Source organism: Lycium barbarum, chromosome 6 (assembly GCF_019175385.1).
Source record: "Lycium barbarum isolate Lr01 chromosome 6, ASM1917538v2, whole genome shotgun sequence".
Classification (NCBI taxonomy): Eukaryota; Viridiplantae; Streptophyta; class Magnoliopsida; order Solanales; family Solanaceae; genus Lycium; species Lycium barbarum.
In genome coordinates, this window is record NC_083342.1 from 89,595,066 (window position 1) to 89,612,014 (window position 16,949).

Below are 16,949 nucleotides of genomic sequence, written 5' to 3' on the forward strand. Positions count from 1 at the left end.
GCTGTGACAATAATTTATTCATCTGGTCCTAATCTATTAGTTTCACAGCATGCCTCTCAAAGGAAATGTTCTTCCCTTTTACTTTAAACTCATGAGTTGATTGAAGTGCCAACTGATATTCCCTGAGATTACCAACCACTGAACTCCCAAGACAATACAACATCCTCCTAACGGTAGGATTAAGATGTTTGTGGTGAAGTCGACGCCTAACATTCTCCAAGAAAACCCTATACTAAGTGTTGTGCACCTTATTACAATCAACCGCTGATATTGAAAAGAGAGCTACAGTTTTCATGGGACACCCCCAGTCTTTAGCATTGTTCAAATCTACGAAGTTGGTGAGTACTTCCTGTTTCAATCTAACTGTGAACAACTATTCCTATTAGAAATCCATTAACTTTCATTGTACAATCATGCAACGCAGTAATTGCATGCATAGATTCTTGAGGGGTAACTGGAAGTCCAGTATTAATTTTCTGCAAGGTTCTACCTGGAACATCTTTACTGCAATATAGGTTTCTGATTTCAGTCCCCTCTAAAAACAACGGACCATTTCTTATTCAGACAATTATACATGAGTTCAACCTTTTTTCAAATACATCCACATGCGTTGCACAACAGTTGTCTGGTTAGAGACGATATTTTAATATGAACTAATCCTCACAATCCACAAAAGAATCTAAAAAAATAATAATAATACGCTAAGGTAGTACATCAATTGTTAATGTGTATACAGGTGGCTAACGAACAGAGGAATGGCCAGTGATTTTACAAGAATACACACTTGAAAGACTGATGAGATTGCTCAATAGCCATCTCTGGAAAAGAAAAAAAGAACCACAAGATTTCACTATAAACTCTACCTTTTTCTTCCCTCCAAGTTGAGAATGAGCAGTTGGAAGAGCAAGTCTATTGTACGTGATGTTGTCTTCTACAACTTTAGTGTTTTCACAATAACATGAGATCCTAAACCAATTCCATCAGCAAAGGATCACCTCCTGCCATGAGTCGAATCAATTTTATAAATTCAGATTCAGTGGAAACAACCAATGGGTGCACAGCTGGTACTTGAGCAGAATACAGTTTCAACGAATTGGTAGACGATGCTCCTATCTTATAAACCATTTTATTCAGCAAGTTATCAAAATTCTGAGGTAAATCCATGGCCATGAAGAACATGGGTAATGCAATCTTGTGGTGTATATCAAGATCACCAACCAAGTCTACAAGATCAACAAAGTCCTGAACGAAACGTCGAGGAACATAGAACACCTCAGAGCCGCACAAGGCGATGCTCTGGTCAGTTGGGCCACTCTCCTTGTAGTTGACTTGGAGGTGAACTGGCATTGTGCTTACCACTTTCTTCACCAATTCTCCTTGCTTTAAAAACCATGAGGAGTCCTTCCCGTTGATCATGTTTCGAGATGTAGGCACCTAATTCAAATGATTGAGGGGTGAATATTTTGCTTTTGAGATAATTAAATTTCGTGATGTAAAGGTCATATTACCTTATTGGCTATCCACAACTTAGATCTGTCGCCTTGCAAAAGGTTCCAGTAGTTCAAAATTGTATTGTCCTGTAGGAAGAGAAATCCTTCTGTGCTATTAAATCTTTCGAATATCCTTGGAAGATACCTGAGTGACAATTTGAGTGTCAGCACCAAATGTACAAACCGACTCTTTTCCACATAGAACCAATCAACTTTTACAAAAGCAACAAACAAATTCAAAGTAATAATTGCATTAATCATGTCTTATTCTGAATTACAGAAAATGGCAACACAGTAGAAAGAGTCAACATGAACCATTCACCGAAAAAAGGAATGTATGCATAGTAAAATATTTGCAGAATGTGACCAGTTTCATGTGAAGATGCTACAAAATCACCACAGATAGGATTTAACAGTTTCTTCTTCATTAAGGGATACAATCTATAACTGTTAGCCAGCTCATACAATCCCTGGGCCCCCATCCCAGCCTTTTTTGACGAATGTTCAAACCTTTGTAACTCTATTTCCCACTTTCAGCACATTGCTACTCGAAATTCATCATCCTGGGCCTATATTGTGGTACTTCTATAATAGTTCTAAGATAAAAACAATCTACATACAGAATACAAGCCTCGGGGAAGAAAAATAAAGTTATAGACTAGTCCCTTATTGCGGATAAAACAAAACAAAATCCATAGTTCCATATGCTATTAATATTTATGTGATGAATCAAGGATAACACATTATCAAATCTGATCGTCAGTGCTCTTGTTGTATGATATGAGCTTAATTGAAGTAGGAATTATTGCACAAATATTATTACACATCTCAAGTTGTGGAGTAAATTTTTAGTTGGCTGGTAGGTGTTCATTAGCTTGGGCTGTCCAGCTGCAGACTATATATACACGTGTAGCATTACTCTATAATCAACACGGCCTCTGTATTTCTACTACATGATGCCAATTCCACCCTATCTTAGGTCCACTTAAATTTCATACCCATCAAATTTCTGTTAAACTCAATAAAGTTATGGCAGCACGAATCTCTTAGTCTTACATCTCTTCGAGCTCCTTTTACCGGTACGACTGTTTACTGCCTTTGAAGTCTTTCAACAGATTGCTATAACTTGAGACTTTCATTTCAACATGATACAGACAGTTATCTTCTTCTCTCTGTCTATCTTTTCGTAAGATATACTAATGGAAGATGTTATTCTTTCCTCATGGTAGACTGAGCATATTTTTTCATGGATAATTTACCACTTTCTTTGCGAATGGAAGCTAAACGACAAAAGAGGTCAATGTTCTTACTTCCCAAGCTGGGAGGAGTCCAGTCTAACTATTCAAGTAAAAGGAAGGTGAAGTCAAATGTAAACATCATGCTTGGAGGCAAAGTTATGCAATATGTTTCCAAGAGATAAATTAACAAGTGGAAGAATGAGACGGTGTGAGAATGGGATTTCCATGGACGAGAGCATATTGCCTACAAGGCTTTAGATCTCACCCCAGTCAACCAATATGTAAGATCATCCAAAAGACATTGCACTATACCTTGTGCTTTGAATCAAGACAAATATTACACCTTCCGTTTGTGTTTGTGTAATGGTCCAGATGGTATCGTTATATAGGTTTGGAGATGTCTTGGAGAAGTTGGAGTCGTATGACTAAGTTACTCAATGTTATATTAAAGAGAAGAACAATATTAAATACGTGGAGAAACTGTATCTTGGTTCCGATATACAAGAACCAAGGAATAAACAAAATTATACAGCTAACGTAGTGCCGAAAGTGAGTCATACAATGAAACTTGGAAAAAAAGTGATGGAGTATAGATTTAGGAACATTATAAAGGTGACTGGGAACCAATTTGGATTCATGCTCCGTAGATGTATGATAAAGCTATTATTTTCTAAGAAGATTGGCAGAAATTATAGGAAGAGGAAGAAGAATTTCAACAAGATATTCAATTACCTAGAGGAAACATATTATAGAGTGATAAGAACAATCTTTTGCGGGAGAGTGCTTGAGAAGAAAGAAAATAATGGCAAATATATAAATTCCATAAATGATATGTACGAGGGAGCGGATACCAAAAGGTTCCCATCACTATGTTTCTAAATCAAGGATCTACCTTGAACCCAAAGGATCTACCTTGAACCCCTACTTGTTTACCCTAGTTATGGATGAACTAACAATAGTATAGAAGATGAGGATTCATGGTACGTATTATTTGAAGAATATATTAATTGATGAAACTAATACGAACATGGATGAACAATTGGAAGTATAAAGATGCACCCTAGACAGTAAGAGTTTTAACATTAGTAGAAGTAAGGCAGAATAGTAGGTAGCACTACAAGTATAGTTCCCATAATAAAGAATGACGATCAATAATACTTTATGCTCCCCATATTCTTGAGAAGACATTCCATTAGATGGTAATACTAATTACTACTTAGATTATGACAAGGTATGGGTATGGTCACTGTATAAAGAAAAGAATGATGATGTATGCTTAATGATGATGTATGCTTACTTGTATACATGATCCAATTGTCCTTGCTCAACAGCAAGATCTGCATCAGCTTGTGTTGACAGAATAACCACAGTTTTGAAGATCCTGCCATATAACAATCTCCATTCTAATGCAGTTTGTTGCACGGGCCCAGCGACAAACAAAATTAGCACAACATTTCCAAAATTCCTCCTCCACCTTATCAAGTTCCCAATTTCATAATTCACTGTACCTGATTCCTCAACCCCAAGATGTACAGAAGGTAGTTTTCGGGGCACAAATTCCTTTCTATCTCCACGTTTGACAGTTGTCTTTTGCAGATCTGACTGTACTGCCATCAGTCTTGGCTGCTGATACCCAACAGCAGCCAAGTCTTGCAACCATGCAGTTGTAAATTTGACATCGTTCTCGCTCCATAACCCTTCTAGTGCCATTGAATGGCTTAATTCTAAGATTTTCTCAAACAACCTTTGCTTTTCAGATCTCCAAGACACTAAAAATCTGATTAAGCAGCCCACATTTACATGCAAATCTTTTTCCTCTGAAAAGTGGTATGCTTCAACTTTGTCATCTCTATGCACAGTAGGAGGATACACCGCAACAAAGCCACCGATCTCCCATAACAGCCGTTGTGCCCAATAACCTCTTAAGATGTCAGAAGCCATGGTGCTGACTGACACTGGAAGCATCAATGACCAAAATGCATTATAGTGAAACAATGTGTTGAATGAATTGATTGGCACCATTAGACTTTGAGGCAATGCCACTTTCGGGGCATGTTCATCAAATGTAACATCAAGTGCTTCTGATCCAACCTTTCTCGTAGAATAAAAAACTGAATCAACATCAGGTAGCCCATTTGATATTCCCTGTTGTATGTACTGTCGTCCTCCAGACACTTCAGTATAGAACTCTTCATGATTTACAAAACCAACGCTTTCCAGTGGCAATCCTCTAGGCCAAACTGATCTTTGGCCAAAATGTATATAAGGATTTATAACAGTCCTATTCTCAATCTCAAGACTATACTGCAAAATCCTCTGCTGCTTAGCCGTGGCACCATCCAAATCCAAATCAAAATGTTTCCCAAGATCCCCACCAATCACTTCCCCGCGATCATCAGCATCAAATATTCTCTTTGCACCATGTTGGATTGCAAAAAGATACCCAACGCTCTTCCTCACATACGAATCATAAGGAAGGAAATCGACCACCCTAAACCCTAAACTCGCTTGTTGTTCCAGAGAAAGATATATAGCACCTTTCAAGTTCCAATCTTTCGGGGTTCTTGAATTACCTATTGCAAGAACCTGCCAACCTTTTAACCTAACAAGACTTTGGAGTGAACTGGAGGGGTAATGTGATACAGATACAACAATCCATTGCTCTGAGTGAAACGACGAAAACGGAGAGGACTTATCTAAAATGGGCTGTACTGAACCAAGATCAAGTTTTGGCAACTTAGTTTTCTCAGGCTGGTTTTGGTGGGTATTTTGGAAGCATAGGAGTGAGTTGGGTACACTTGATGTACGGAAGTAAAAAAGGGCTGCCACACTAAGAGTCAATAGTGAAATAACAAACAGTTTAACAGAGTTCTCAGATACCCATGTGGAAAAATCAAGATTTTTAGTCTCAGAATAATGTACAGCTTTGTGTTTCAGAAAATGGGGTTTTGAGGGTTTAGGAGATGAATGATCTTGGACCATCATTGAAGAGCCCAATATACACTACTTTCTGAAATGGGTATTAGATTTAAAGCTCATTTATACCACACCCTCAACTTCAAATCAAATACTAAGAAGAAGAAGAAAATCACAAGATTTACACAGATTATAACTACTTTCAATTTGAACTGATGTAAAATGGTACAGTACTTTCTATAGATAAAATTTAAAAAGTAGATTTCTGCTCTGAGACTGTGAGTCTCACCTTTGATTCTTCAACTTCACTCAACAGTATTGTTTGTTAACATAGAAAGACCCCTTGAGTCTCTCTTTAATCGCCGACAGTTTTGTTTGTTAACATGTCCTTTTCGGTAATCAATGCTGCACGCGTTTGAATAGGCGCGTGAGATGCATATCCTTGGTTTGTTTTCTTTCGGTAGCTGGTATTTTTTTTTTGGCCAACTTACATAAATAACTACCTTTTAATGCTTGCTTTCAATCCGTAGCTACTTTTTTTGCAATTCATAACTACATTCAGGCATTTCGCTGTATTTGATTGTATTTCAGTGTATTTGAATATACTGTTCAATTGTATCCAACTTTATCTAATGTCACATGTATTTGGTTGTATTTGAATACATGCAACTTAATTTCTCTGAATACATGTGTATTTCAATGAGCTAATTTGGTGTATTTGACTGTGTTCGAATATTATGTTCCGTTGTATCTCAATATTTGAGCACGCTACTTGGTGTATTTGACTGTATTCAAATATTTTGTTCTGTTGTATCTAAATATTTGAGCAAGCTAACTTGGCGTATTTAACTGTATTCATAATGTATGGATAAATGGTCCTAGTTGGTACTGATATGGGTTATTAATGTATTTATGCATTTTACTCTTCATATTAATGTTTTCTCTCTTGAGCCGAGGGTCTTTCGGAAACAACCTCCCTACCTTTCAAGGTGGGGTAAGGTCTGCGTACACTCTACCCTCCCCAGACCCCACATTGTGGGATTCCATTGAGCATGTTGTTGTTGTTGTACTCTTCATATTAAGTACTACGTATATATAAAAGTTGAATACAGAAAATTCAGTTAGAAATACAGACCTGCGTAGATACTACAATGCATAACTACAGACAGATATGTATACATATGAAATACATTGGTCAGAAAATTCAAAATTGCATATGTACTACAATGCATAAATGCAGACAAAATACGCATGTATCTATGTGAAATACATCTGATATAAATACAAGTTTCAATAGATACTACAATGCACAAATACACACAAATACACTCAGATCTGGAGATACAAGAAATATCCAGATCTGGAGATATAGGAAATACTCTCTGACGGCATTCTTCCTTTCAGATCTGAGTTCAATTTTATCTCAAAAATCACTTAGGGTTTTTAGATATAGCAAAACAGAATAACTTAGGGTTTCAGATACAGATCTTAATTTTGCAGATCTGTATGAACCACAAAAAGACGAAGTAGTTGACGGAGGGCCGACGGTAACGGTGAATGACGACAACTTCGGGTATTGAAAACCTCAACTCTGATCCTAATCACGCGGTTCGGAGAAGACACGGTTCAAACCTGAATTTGTACTGAGTAAATCGATTGGTGAGCCACCGAAAATATAAAGTAGGAGGAAAGGAGTGAACGCCGAGGGAGAGAGAGGTGAGGGCGAAGAGAGAGAGGTGGGTGAGAAATCCAAGCCATAAACCTAATATATATATAATGTATAGCAAAATCCTCTAGGCTTGTGGGCCTAGAGGCTAATTTTATATATTTTCGTCAAAGCAAAAAATTAAAGAGTCTTTACAATGTAGCCAAAATGGCTAATAAAAATGCAAGAATTAAACTAATGAATATATATATATATATATATATATATATATATATATATATATATATATATATATATATATATATATATATATATATATATATATATATATATATATATATAAAGCAAAATCCTCTAGGCTTGTGGGCCTAGAGGCTAATTTTATATATTTTCGTCAGAGCAAAAAATTAAAGAGTCTTTACAATGTAGCCAAAATGGCTAATAAAAATGCAAGAATTAAACTAATGACCAACTTAAGCCTTATGACACTAGAAATTGCTAAAATTTAACTAACTAGAAATCTAAAAATTGTATTGTAAACTATGAGATAAATCAGTTTTGATCATTAAATGACCATAGAACTGCTTCTGTAGGGTGTAGTCTTGCCAAACATCCTCTGTAGCTGCTAACTTTTTGCATATATGGCCTCGCCTCTTGTTGTAATTGAGTGAAAATTCTACTGCCATTCACGTTTATCAACCAAATGATGTCCCAAGTTTGATCCCTTGATGCATCATTTAGCCAATAATCCTGCTCATATCCTGGTGCTACTAGTGAGTTACAACAGAAAATTCTTTGCATATCTGCATAACACTGCATATTCATGTCACCAGATGCCAAAATCCAGTACTCACAATGCAGCTTTAGACCCGCTGCAGCAGATAGTCTCTCATCTCCTTGTATTGGATCAATTGGAATGTAGCAGTAATGTGCCATGCAACTGGCACAGATCCTGCAAACTATAAAAACAGTAAAACCAGATCCAACCCTCATTTTAAAAATTGTAATTTCTGCAAAGTTACAGCAGTGAAAACTTGCTACTATCCTGCTCTTTAGTAACGAACAACCAAGTACCAAATCATCTCCTAGGTGTAATACTTTAACTTTGCACCACACCTGCACCAAATCATTTCCTGTATGAGTAAGATCATTGGCACAAGTAAAAGCAGTACTGTCTGCAGTCCTTATACTAGAATCAGTGTCACATGTAATGCCAAGTCCTATATTTCTGTTAACTTTGTAACTCCATTTAAAATAGACCATCATTCTCTCCTCCCATAGGACTTGAGAATGATGGTGCCAATTCTTTTTCAGCACACAAGCAGCCTGCTTCCAGCAAATCTCCACCTTGAAATGCCATAATAACCAGGTCTGTCCACCCCTAGTGTCACCACCAAAAATCTGCACCAAGAACCAGTTTCTTTGTGAACCTCATATTGCAAACTATCCATGCATTCTTTTATTTCCAATCTCCATAAAGAAAAAGCACTCCAAAGTTGCACCAACTCATTTCTCATCACAGGATCATTAGAGTAAACTTGCTTCACAAATACTGAATTCCTGAAAATTTGATACTACACCAGCAACCAACTTCAACTCTGAATATCTATTCCAGCTGGTTAGGTAGTCAACTTTGAACAAAGCTTGCAACACATCATCTCCCATATACCTAGAATCACTGACACAAACTAGTTTCCATTTTCCTGCATAAAACAGTCCTGCACAAATCCTGTTGTATGCAACTGCTACATTATACCCAAATTGCATAAACCAGCAGTAGCCAATAGTGTCACAGATTGGTATCAAATTATTTCCAAGATGATGAGGATCATTGACACCAGTAAAGATCAACTTGCCAGAAGCTTTGAATTGTTTGAATTTCACAAGAAATACACCAGCCAATGAATCAGTGATATACACCTTAAACATGGTCCTGGTGTCTTCACAAACTAGAATTGACCTTGTTTGCACAAAATTCCAATATTACCCCTGATGTATTCCAACACAACTGAAATATTCAGGCTCCTACTGCATACAGTCTTTGTGCAATATGTCTTCAAAGCTCTTTTAACTAGAAACTCCAACTGTACCAAGTCATTTCCCATTAGAATAGGATCATTGAAATACAATACAACCAAACTTCCAAAATTTCTCCTTTTCTCATGATACACTGTACAACTTATTCTCAAATCATATCCTGCAAAGTTGGAAGCCATTGTTAGTAGAAAAAGTACCATCATACTCTCCTCCAAAAGGACTTGAGCATGATGGTAAGCACTTCTCCACTTCCATGAACCAGAATTTTTATGCATCACCATAGTGAACATGTAACCTGCAAACCAGAAAATTAACTTATGTTTGTTATACATTGTCAAAAGCCTTTTAAAAGCTTTTTTTGTGTGAACTGATCTAATGCTTTTTTTGTGTGAACTGATCTAATGCTTTTTTTGTGTGAACTGATCTAATATTTCATATTAGTGCATTCATCACTACATATGGGATTTAGAATTGGTCCTCCTTGTTGTCATCCCTGAAAAAAGAGGTGCATTTGAATCTTTTGTTGTTTTCTTCCTTGATTTCCCTGCACCTTTAGCCACCCATCTAGGTGATATATCACAATCCCTTGCAGCATTCAAAAAATTTTGTGTAGTAGATTCCTCATCCATATCAATTCTACTTTCCTCAGCACCTGGGATTACTACTTGCAAGTTTTCTTGGGCCTTAGGAACTGTAATCTGATTCTGCTTCTTTGAATTGGACTTAGGATCATGTTGCACCACTTGGTTCTGTTTCCCACCTGCATTACCCTTGGTCCTTTGTTGTTGTAGCTTATGATCATCTGCATTCTCCTTTCCACCTGATTTAGCATGATTAGAAGCGCTTGCATGTTTCTTGGCACTACTTTTGGCTTCCTGAATTACGTGCTGCTGTTTTTGACCTGATCGATCTGAAGTTTTATCAGGTATTTTATCCACCTCTTGGCTGCTTTCTTGACCATTTGTAGTAGAAAGATCCACCTGTTGCACCATAGTGCCAGTTTCAGCTTTCTCCTTGCTTGCAACTACAACTTGTTCACTCTGAATCAAACCTGCAGTTGTACCAACTGCTTGTGCAGTTTCCACCTCTACAGTATCTGTAACCTTGTCAAACATAGCATGCATTTCTTGTGAAGACCCTACTGAGTCAAATGACTGCTCCTGATCAACCTCACCAGGAATTTCACATTCTTCAGTACCCTTCTCCACCTGCTCACTCTATATTTTCCTTTCACCACCATCACCACCAGTATCAGTAGCAAAAGTTGTTGAAGGAACATCTTGACATGCTGTATTTGTAGTAACTAATTCTCCAGTATTATTAGTAGCAACAGGATTAGCAAAAACTGATAGAAGCCATTGGTTAGTCATCCCAGGAGATTGCTTGTTCTTTCCAGGAGTATATACAGGAGCATTCACATATAAAGGTTTTGCAGCACTTTTCTCTAGTATTGCAGCTGTAACTAACTGCTTTCCTGCATCAACATTCACAACCTCCACAACCTTCGTATTAGTAACTTGCACAGTACTAGGACAACAAGTTCTTGCTCAACTCCATTATTTGCTATATTGTCTGCAGCAAGTAAAGTCATTTGCTACTGATTATTTCATCAGCAATTTCCACAACCTCATCATGTGCACCTTCATCCTCCCCTAGTGCTGCAAACTTATTATTGGTTTGAACATTACTAGGTTTTGGATTCGACTCTACTGCAGTTTTTCCTCCACCAGTGACAATTTCTTTTGCTGCTGGTAATTTTTGCCCATACCAGTAGCATTCCTTTGCTTCTTTCCTCCCTGATTTTTCCACTTATACAAATCCTGAACATTACCAATAACTTTACCACTTTGAAGGACTTGAATTCTATTATTTTCTTTGCTGTGATTATTGCCATGATTGTTCCTTTTGTTTTTGCCCTTGACTGGTTCCTATGCATTGTTTGAGACTGCAACTTGCTTCCCTTTGTCCTCAGAAACTTTAACTTGATTTTCCTCATCAACATTAACTTCATCCTCAGTTTCTTCTTCAGTTAACAACTCTGGATGAAGCTTCAAAGAAGTAACTTCATCATGTCCTTGTAAATAACACTCGTCACAATACTTTGGTAAAATATCATATTGAATCTTTACCCACTTAGTTTTAATCTCTCCAGTAACATTGTTAACTGCTTGAATAGCCACACGCTTAGGATGCTCAACTAATAAGTCAACCTTCACTTTCACACGAGCACAACTAGGTCGTGTCTTATTTTTGGTAGCCAAATCTATTGTTAATGGCTTCCCTACTGCCGAGGCCATTGAAAATAATTGAGATTGACCAAAATAGTTTGGTGCTAACGTGGGGAATGATATCCATGCAATTGCTATGCTCGTTTCCTCCTCCGGATTAAACCAAGGATCCCATTTGAATGTTCGCATAGGATAATTCCATTGTTTTTCCTTTATCCAAAATGCAGACTTGGACAGTAAAGTAACATAATCTTCAAATAAGATACACCGAATTAAAACGTGACGGTTACAACGGAAACCAATGGTGGGTCCACCTTTTAACTCACACTGTTTCACTATGGCCATACGCAAAAATTGAAGTTCTGGCATACCATAGCTAAACTTACCAATTATTGCGTATTGAAGATTCTCTTGTATTATCATTTGATTAATCTCCTCCATACTATATTGCACAGTAGGTTCTCCTTGTAGATAAACAATCGGCTTAATGGGAATATTAATATTTGGATTGTTTTGTTCACAATTTTCGTTCAAAGTTGCTGGCTATAATAATTTGGAGTAGTCTAAAGGGGGATTGCGTTGGACAACCTCAGGAGGAGGTTGTCCCGTGGCCAGTGCCGCCATTACTTGTCGGCAAAGTAATGTTTTGGGCGTGGGGTTTGTGTACGCATGAGAGAGAAGAGAGCGTTGTTTTTTTTTTTTAACCTAATATATCTGGTATAGCTAGCCATGTAATTTATAAAATTAATTTAGCCTAAATATAAATAAATTAAAAGATAGTTATTATCAATAATTACCTCTTAGAGGTAACTATGCCAAGTAATTTTTCCATTTTTTTTCCTCACTCGGTGTCCGGTATTCGCATTGGAGCCCGACTATATCCTTATTTGCGCCGCGTAGGGACCATTTCTGGGGAATTGCTTCCTATTAAGGATTTTTCCATACCCAAACCCGAGACCTCTGATTAAGGGAGGAGCAGCCCCATCCGCTGCACCACATCCTTTGTGGTTGGCAACTGGTATCAATCAATGTGAAGCAACAATATTGTAAGAATTTGGGAGCAAAATAGAGACTATGACATGTGTCATCAATCCAAGTAAGAACCAGAGGAAAATAGAGAGGAGCCGGATCCTATAATTTTTGCTTTGCATTATTAAATTAGGAAGTAAAATTTTATCATAACTGAAAAGATTTTAGAAGTAGAGATACAATTAAGCTTTCGAATAATATGAACATTGTTTATAATAAAAGTGGGTGCCAAAGTACATTTTTATTATGAAATAAAAAAGTATTCAAGGGTGTAGAAATTTTTCGTTCGAAAAAAGTGAATATAATTCTGGAACAATTTAAATAAAAAATGAGATCTATTTTAGAACAGTGGGCGTTTTCAGTTGGAGTAGTAAATAACAATTTAGTATAGTACTTAAATTATGTACCTTCCTCAACTTCTAAAAGTTCGAGTTCGAATAAATAATTTGAACATTATGAGTGGTTAGGAGCTGTTTAAATACTTAACAAGTTTATCATCTCACCTAATCGTTTGGCAGCTTCTTTTGAAGTGGCAAGATAAGCAAGGTTTAGGTAGTTCTATTACTTGTATATTTCTAAGGGTGTCGAATGGGCGGGTTAGGATGAATTTTGACGGGTCAAAATGAGCTGAATTAATAAATGGGCAGGTTATTTACACAAAATTGTGCGGTTTGCCCTTCGTATGGACTGGTCTTTAGTTTTTGCCCCTCAAATCGCTGGTCTTTAATTTTTGGCCCTGTTTCTCATTTAATGAAAATTTATGTGTCAAAATACCCTTATTCGCTGGTCTATGAAATCATAGATTCTGGGTTCGAACCCCAACAGAGTAAAAACAAAAACAATTTTGTAAGACAATGTTTTCATAGTTGTGTAGTATCCTACAGGATTATGCCGGACAAGGCATAATTTCTATGTAGACAAGGCACAGTTTCTATGTAGTTAGAAACTATACCTTGTCCGACATGGTTTTGTAGAAATTAAGTTATACTATAAAACTATGCCGGAAAAGACATACTACAGAACTATGCCTCCTTAATAGACATAGTTTCTATGAAATCTTGCTTTGCGATTACTTTATTGGGATCCGAACCCAGATGGTCAAGAGTATTTTCGGAAAAGGCAAAAATTAAAGACCACCCCAAGATAGGGGCAATCGTGTCGATTTCCCGATTATTAATGGGCGGTTGGACTGAATTTGGGCAAGTGAAAATGAGTTAAGTTAATAAATAGGCGGATTATGGGTCGAAATGGGCTAAAAGCGGGTCATAACCCAACCCGCCCAATTTTTACAACAACAACAACATACCCAGTGAAATCCCACAGTGTGGGGTCGGGGGGGTGGGTGGGTGGGTAAAACGTACGCAGACCTTACCCCCATCTCGGAAGATAGAGAGGCTATTTCCGGAAGACCCTCGGCTCAAGAGAAAACATGATGAGAAAAGTTCAGATAAGCACAAACAGTTCAAAGCAATATGAAAATGAAACTAACCCGCCCAATTTTTACTAGTTTTAATTTCTTTATTTGTTCTTTTATAATTTTTTAGTACCTAATAAAACTTATTCCTTTCTTTATTATGCTACATATAATAGGTCATTCGCACAAATGCCCTATTTCTGGGGTGGTCTTTAATTTTTGCTCTTCGGCACTTTAAGCGCTTTAAATAATAAAAAAAGTGGCCGACATTCTGGGTTCGAATCCAGTAGAGTTAAAAAAATAATTTCTCTAGGCAAGGTTTTCATAGAAATTATGCCTATTCGGGCCAAATTATGTCTCAAGGCATAGTTCTGTAGTATGCCTTTTCTGGCATAGTTTTATAGTTTAACTTAATGTCTACAAAACTATGACGGACAAGTCATAGTTCTATATAACTACATAGAAACTATGTCGGACAAGGCATAGTTCTGTAGAAATTAAGTTACATAGAAACTATGCCGGACAAAGCATATGAAGGGCAATCCGCGTAATTTTTTGATATATAACTTATCAGATAAAAAAATATATATTTAACAAGATATCTCGTGGTTCAATTTGGGTTGATATGAATTGGACCGAAATGGACCAAGCTAATAATTGAGAGGGTCAATTGTCAGCCCAAAGTTGAGCGAATTGGACAGATCATGCTTTCGTGAGCTGAATTTTCTACTTATATATATTTCTAAAAATTTCACTTAATTGATGTCCCTTGATGAAGTGGCGTCTCTATACTTCTGGTAAGCCATTTTCAAATAGCTCTAGTTACGGAGTATAAGAAAACAATAATATTCAAGAAAAGAACCTCTACTTCGAATTTAAGGTGACTAAATGATTATTTATTAAATTATATGAATGATATTGCTTATATTTTAAAATATATGCTTGTAAAATATTTGTTATTGCATCTGTGTTCAAAAAAGCAGAAAGTAAAATCTGGAAAAATGATTAAACGTAAAACTTGAAAATATCTGAGACCACGAAATTCACTGTGCGTCCTTAATGAATTTAATCCCCTCACTGTACCCGAGGTTACGGATTACTCCTTCCCAGTATAAAACGGATATACTTGTTGATGGTGTAGTACCTCAAACCCCACCAACTTCAACGATGCAAATTTGGCAACAAATCACACAAAGACTCGATATTTAGTTTGTAAGAAACTATGCAGAAATTCAAAAATTCGGTGTTGAAAATGAGGCTATTCCTTTATAGACGAAATTTGGAGTCCAAATGGTGCGAAAACACCAGTTCGTAAATGGTGTCTGTTCTGCTAAATTTAAAATTCTGTCTGGTTAATAATATTAGAAAATTGGAAAAAGAAATAATGAAAATTAAAAATGAATTACGAAAATAAAAAATAAATTTGGTCCAAAAAGATTCAATGAATCAGATCATTTGACCAAATTCAAATCCGAAGCCGAGCAACGACGACGACGCGAGGGGAGACTCTTTTCTCAACTCTTTATGATCTAGAAGGTGTGCTTCCCTATATAAGCACACAACTCTCCCTTTCCACCACCAATGTGGTACAAAGTTCTCATCCAAAAAGAACTATGCTCAAATTTTTAGTTTTTCCTCCATTTTTCATTCACACCACCTTATCTTTAAAGCCTAACCACTTCAGGGTCTCTAAATCCCAACAATCCCCCACATGAATGGAGAATGGCTATATTATGAAAAACATGCATGAAAAAACTGTGTGATCCGTAAGAAAGGATTAATCGATTATGGATAAGTAGATTTCTCTTTAAACTTTCCATAGTGAACATATGACGGATATACTCGATCAATTGGTAGATTTGATATCTTTAAACCGTCTAGCTTTGGTATATACCTAGACAACCACATGTCACACAATTAAGCTTTTAACCGTCTTCAGTTCTCATTGTTACTGTCTGGTTCATAAGTGCGTATAGAATTGGCCTTGCAAAATTCTCCTTAAAGCGGCTTATACTTTACTCTTACATAGGTGATTCTTAAATATGTCATCCCGTAGATACACTATTTGATATATCCCGTATCAAACTTAGAGACCATTAAAAAACCTTAATGTTTTATCCTGGTACCGAACATTGTATCATCACAAGAATGGACCAAAAAAGTTATTTTGACAATGTTGAACCGTTATTAATGACTTTGTTTGATCTCCTTGAACTTAAATCTTGAGATCTCCAGTCTTTTAGGTAGAGTTACTGCCACGATGACTTGTCTTTGGCCATAGTCTCGTTCTTCTTGATGATGTTTCAACCACCTCTCTAGTTAGTGGATCCGACACATTATCACTTGACTTAACATAGTCAATTGTGATAATTCTACTAAAGAATAGTTGCCTAACGGTATTATTTCTTCGTCATATATTACGAGACTTTGCATTATACATAACGCTCCCAGCCCTTCCTATTGCCGCTTGGCTATGACAATATATGCATGTAGCAGCCAACGGTCTGGGTCAAAATGAAATGTCTTCTAAGAAATTCTGGAACCATTCAGCTTCTTTACCGACTTTGTCTAAAGTTATGAACTCAGAGTCCATTGTACAGTGGGCGATACATGTCTGTTTGGATGATTTCCAAGACACTGCTCCTCCACCAATGGTAAAACCGTATCCACTTGTGGATTTAGTTTCAGTTGATCTGGTGATCCAATTTGCATCATTGTATCCTTCAATAACTGTAGGATATCTGTTATAATGCAAAGCAAAGTTTTGAGTATGTTTCAAATATCCCAAAACTCGTTTCATTGCCATCTAATGATTTTGGTCGGGATTACTTGTGTAGTGACTCAGTTTACTTATAGCACCGGTGATATCCAATCGTGTACAATTCATGATATACATCAAACTTCCCAACACTCTGGCATAATCCAATTAAG

The 16,949-nt window shown here is 36.7% G+C and overlaps 1 protein-coding gene across 1 annotated transcript; it reads right to left on the reverse strand.

Annotated features, from left to right (window-relative positions):
* Nucleotides 1-575: 575 nt before the first annotated feature.
* LOC132644754 (probable glycosyltransferase STELLO1) lies at nucleotides 576-6,001 on the reverse strand. The gene is made up of 3 exons (XM_060361362.1): nucleotides 4,026-6,001; nucleotides 1,509-1,635; nucleotides 576-1,434 (listed from the first exon to the last, which is right to left on the reverse strand). The coding sequence occupies exons 1-3, from the start codon at nucleotides 5,711-5,713 to the stop codon at nucleotides 967-969; spliced, it is 2,283 nt and encodes a 760-aa protein (XP_060217345.1). The 5' UTR covers nucleotides 5,714-6,001; the 3' UTR covers nucleotides 576-966.
* Between the last annotated feature and the right edge of the window lie 10,948 nt (nucleotides 6,002-16,949).

Coding starts and splice junctions, on each gene's coding strand:
- LOC132644754 (XM_060361362.1), bottom strand. CDS start 5,713: ATGATGGTCCAAGATCATTCATCTCCTAAACCCTCAAAACCCCATTTT. Junction 1,636..4,025: donor CAATTGGATCATGTATACAA/GTAAGCATACAT, acceptor ATTGTCACTCAG/GTATCTTCCAAGGATATTCG. Junction 1,435..1,508: donor AGTTGTGGATAGCCAATAAG/GTAATATGACCT, acceptor CATTTGAATTAG/GTGCCTACATCTCGAAACAT.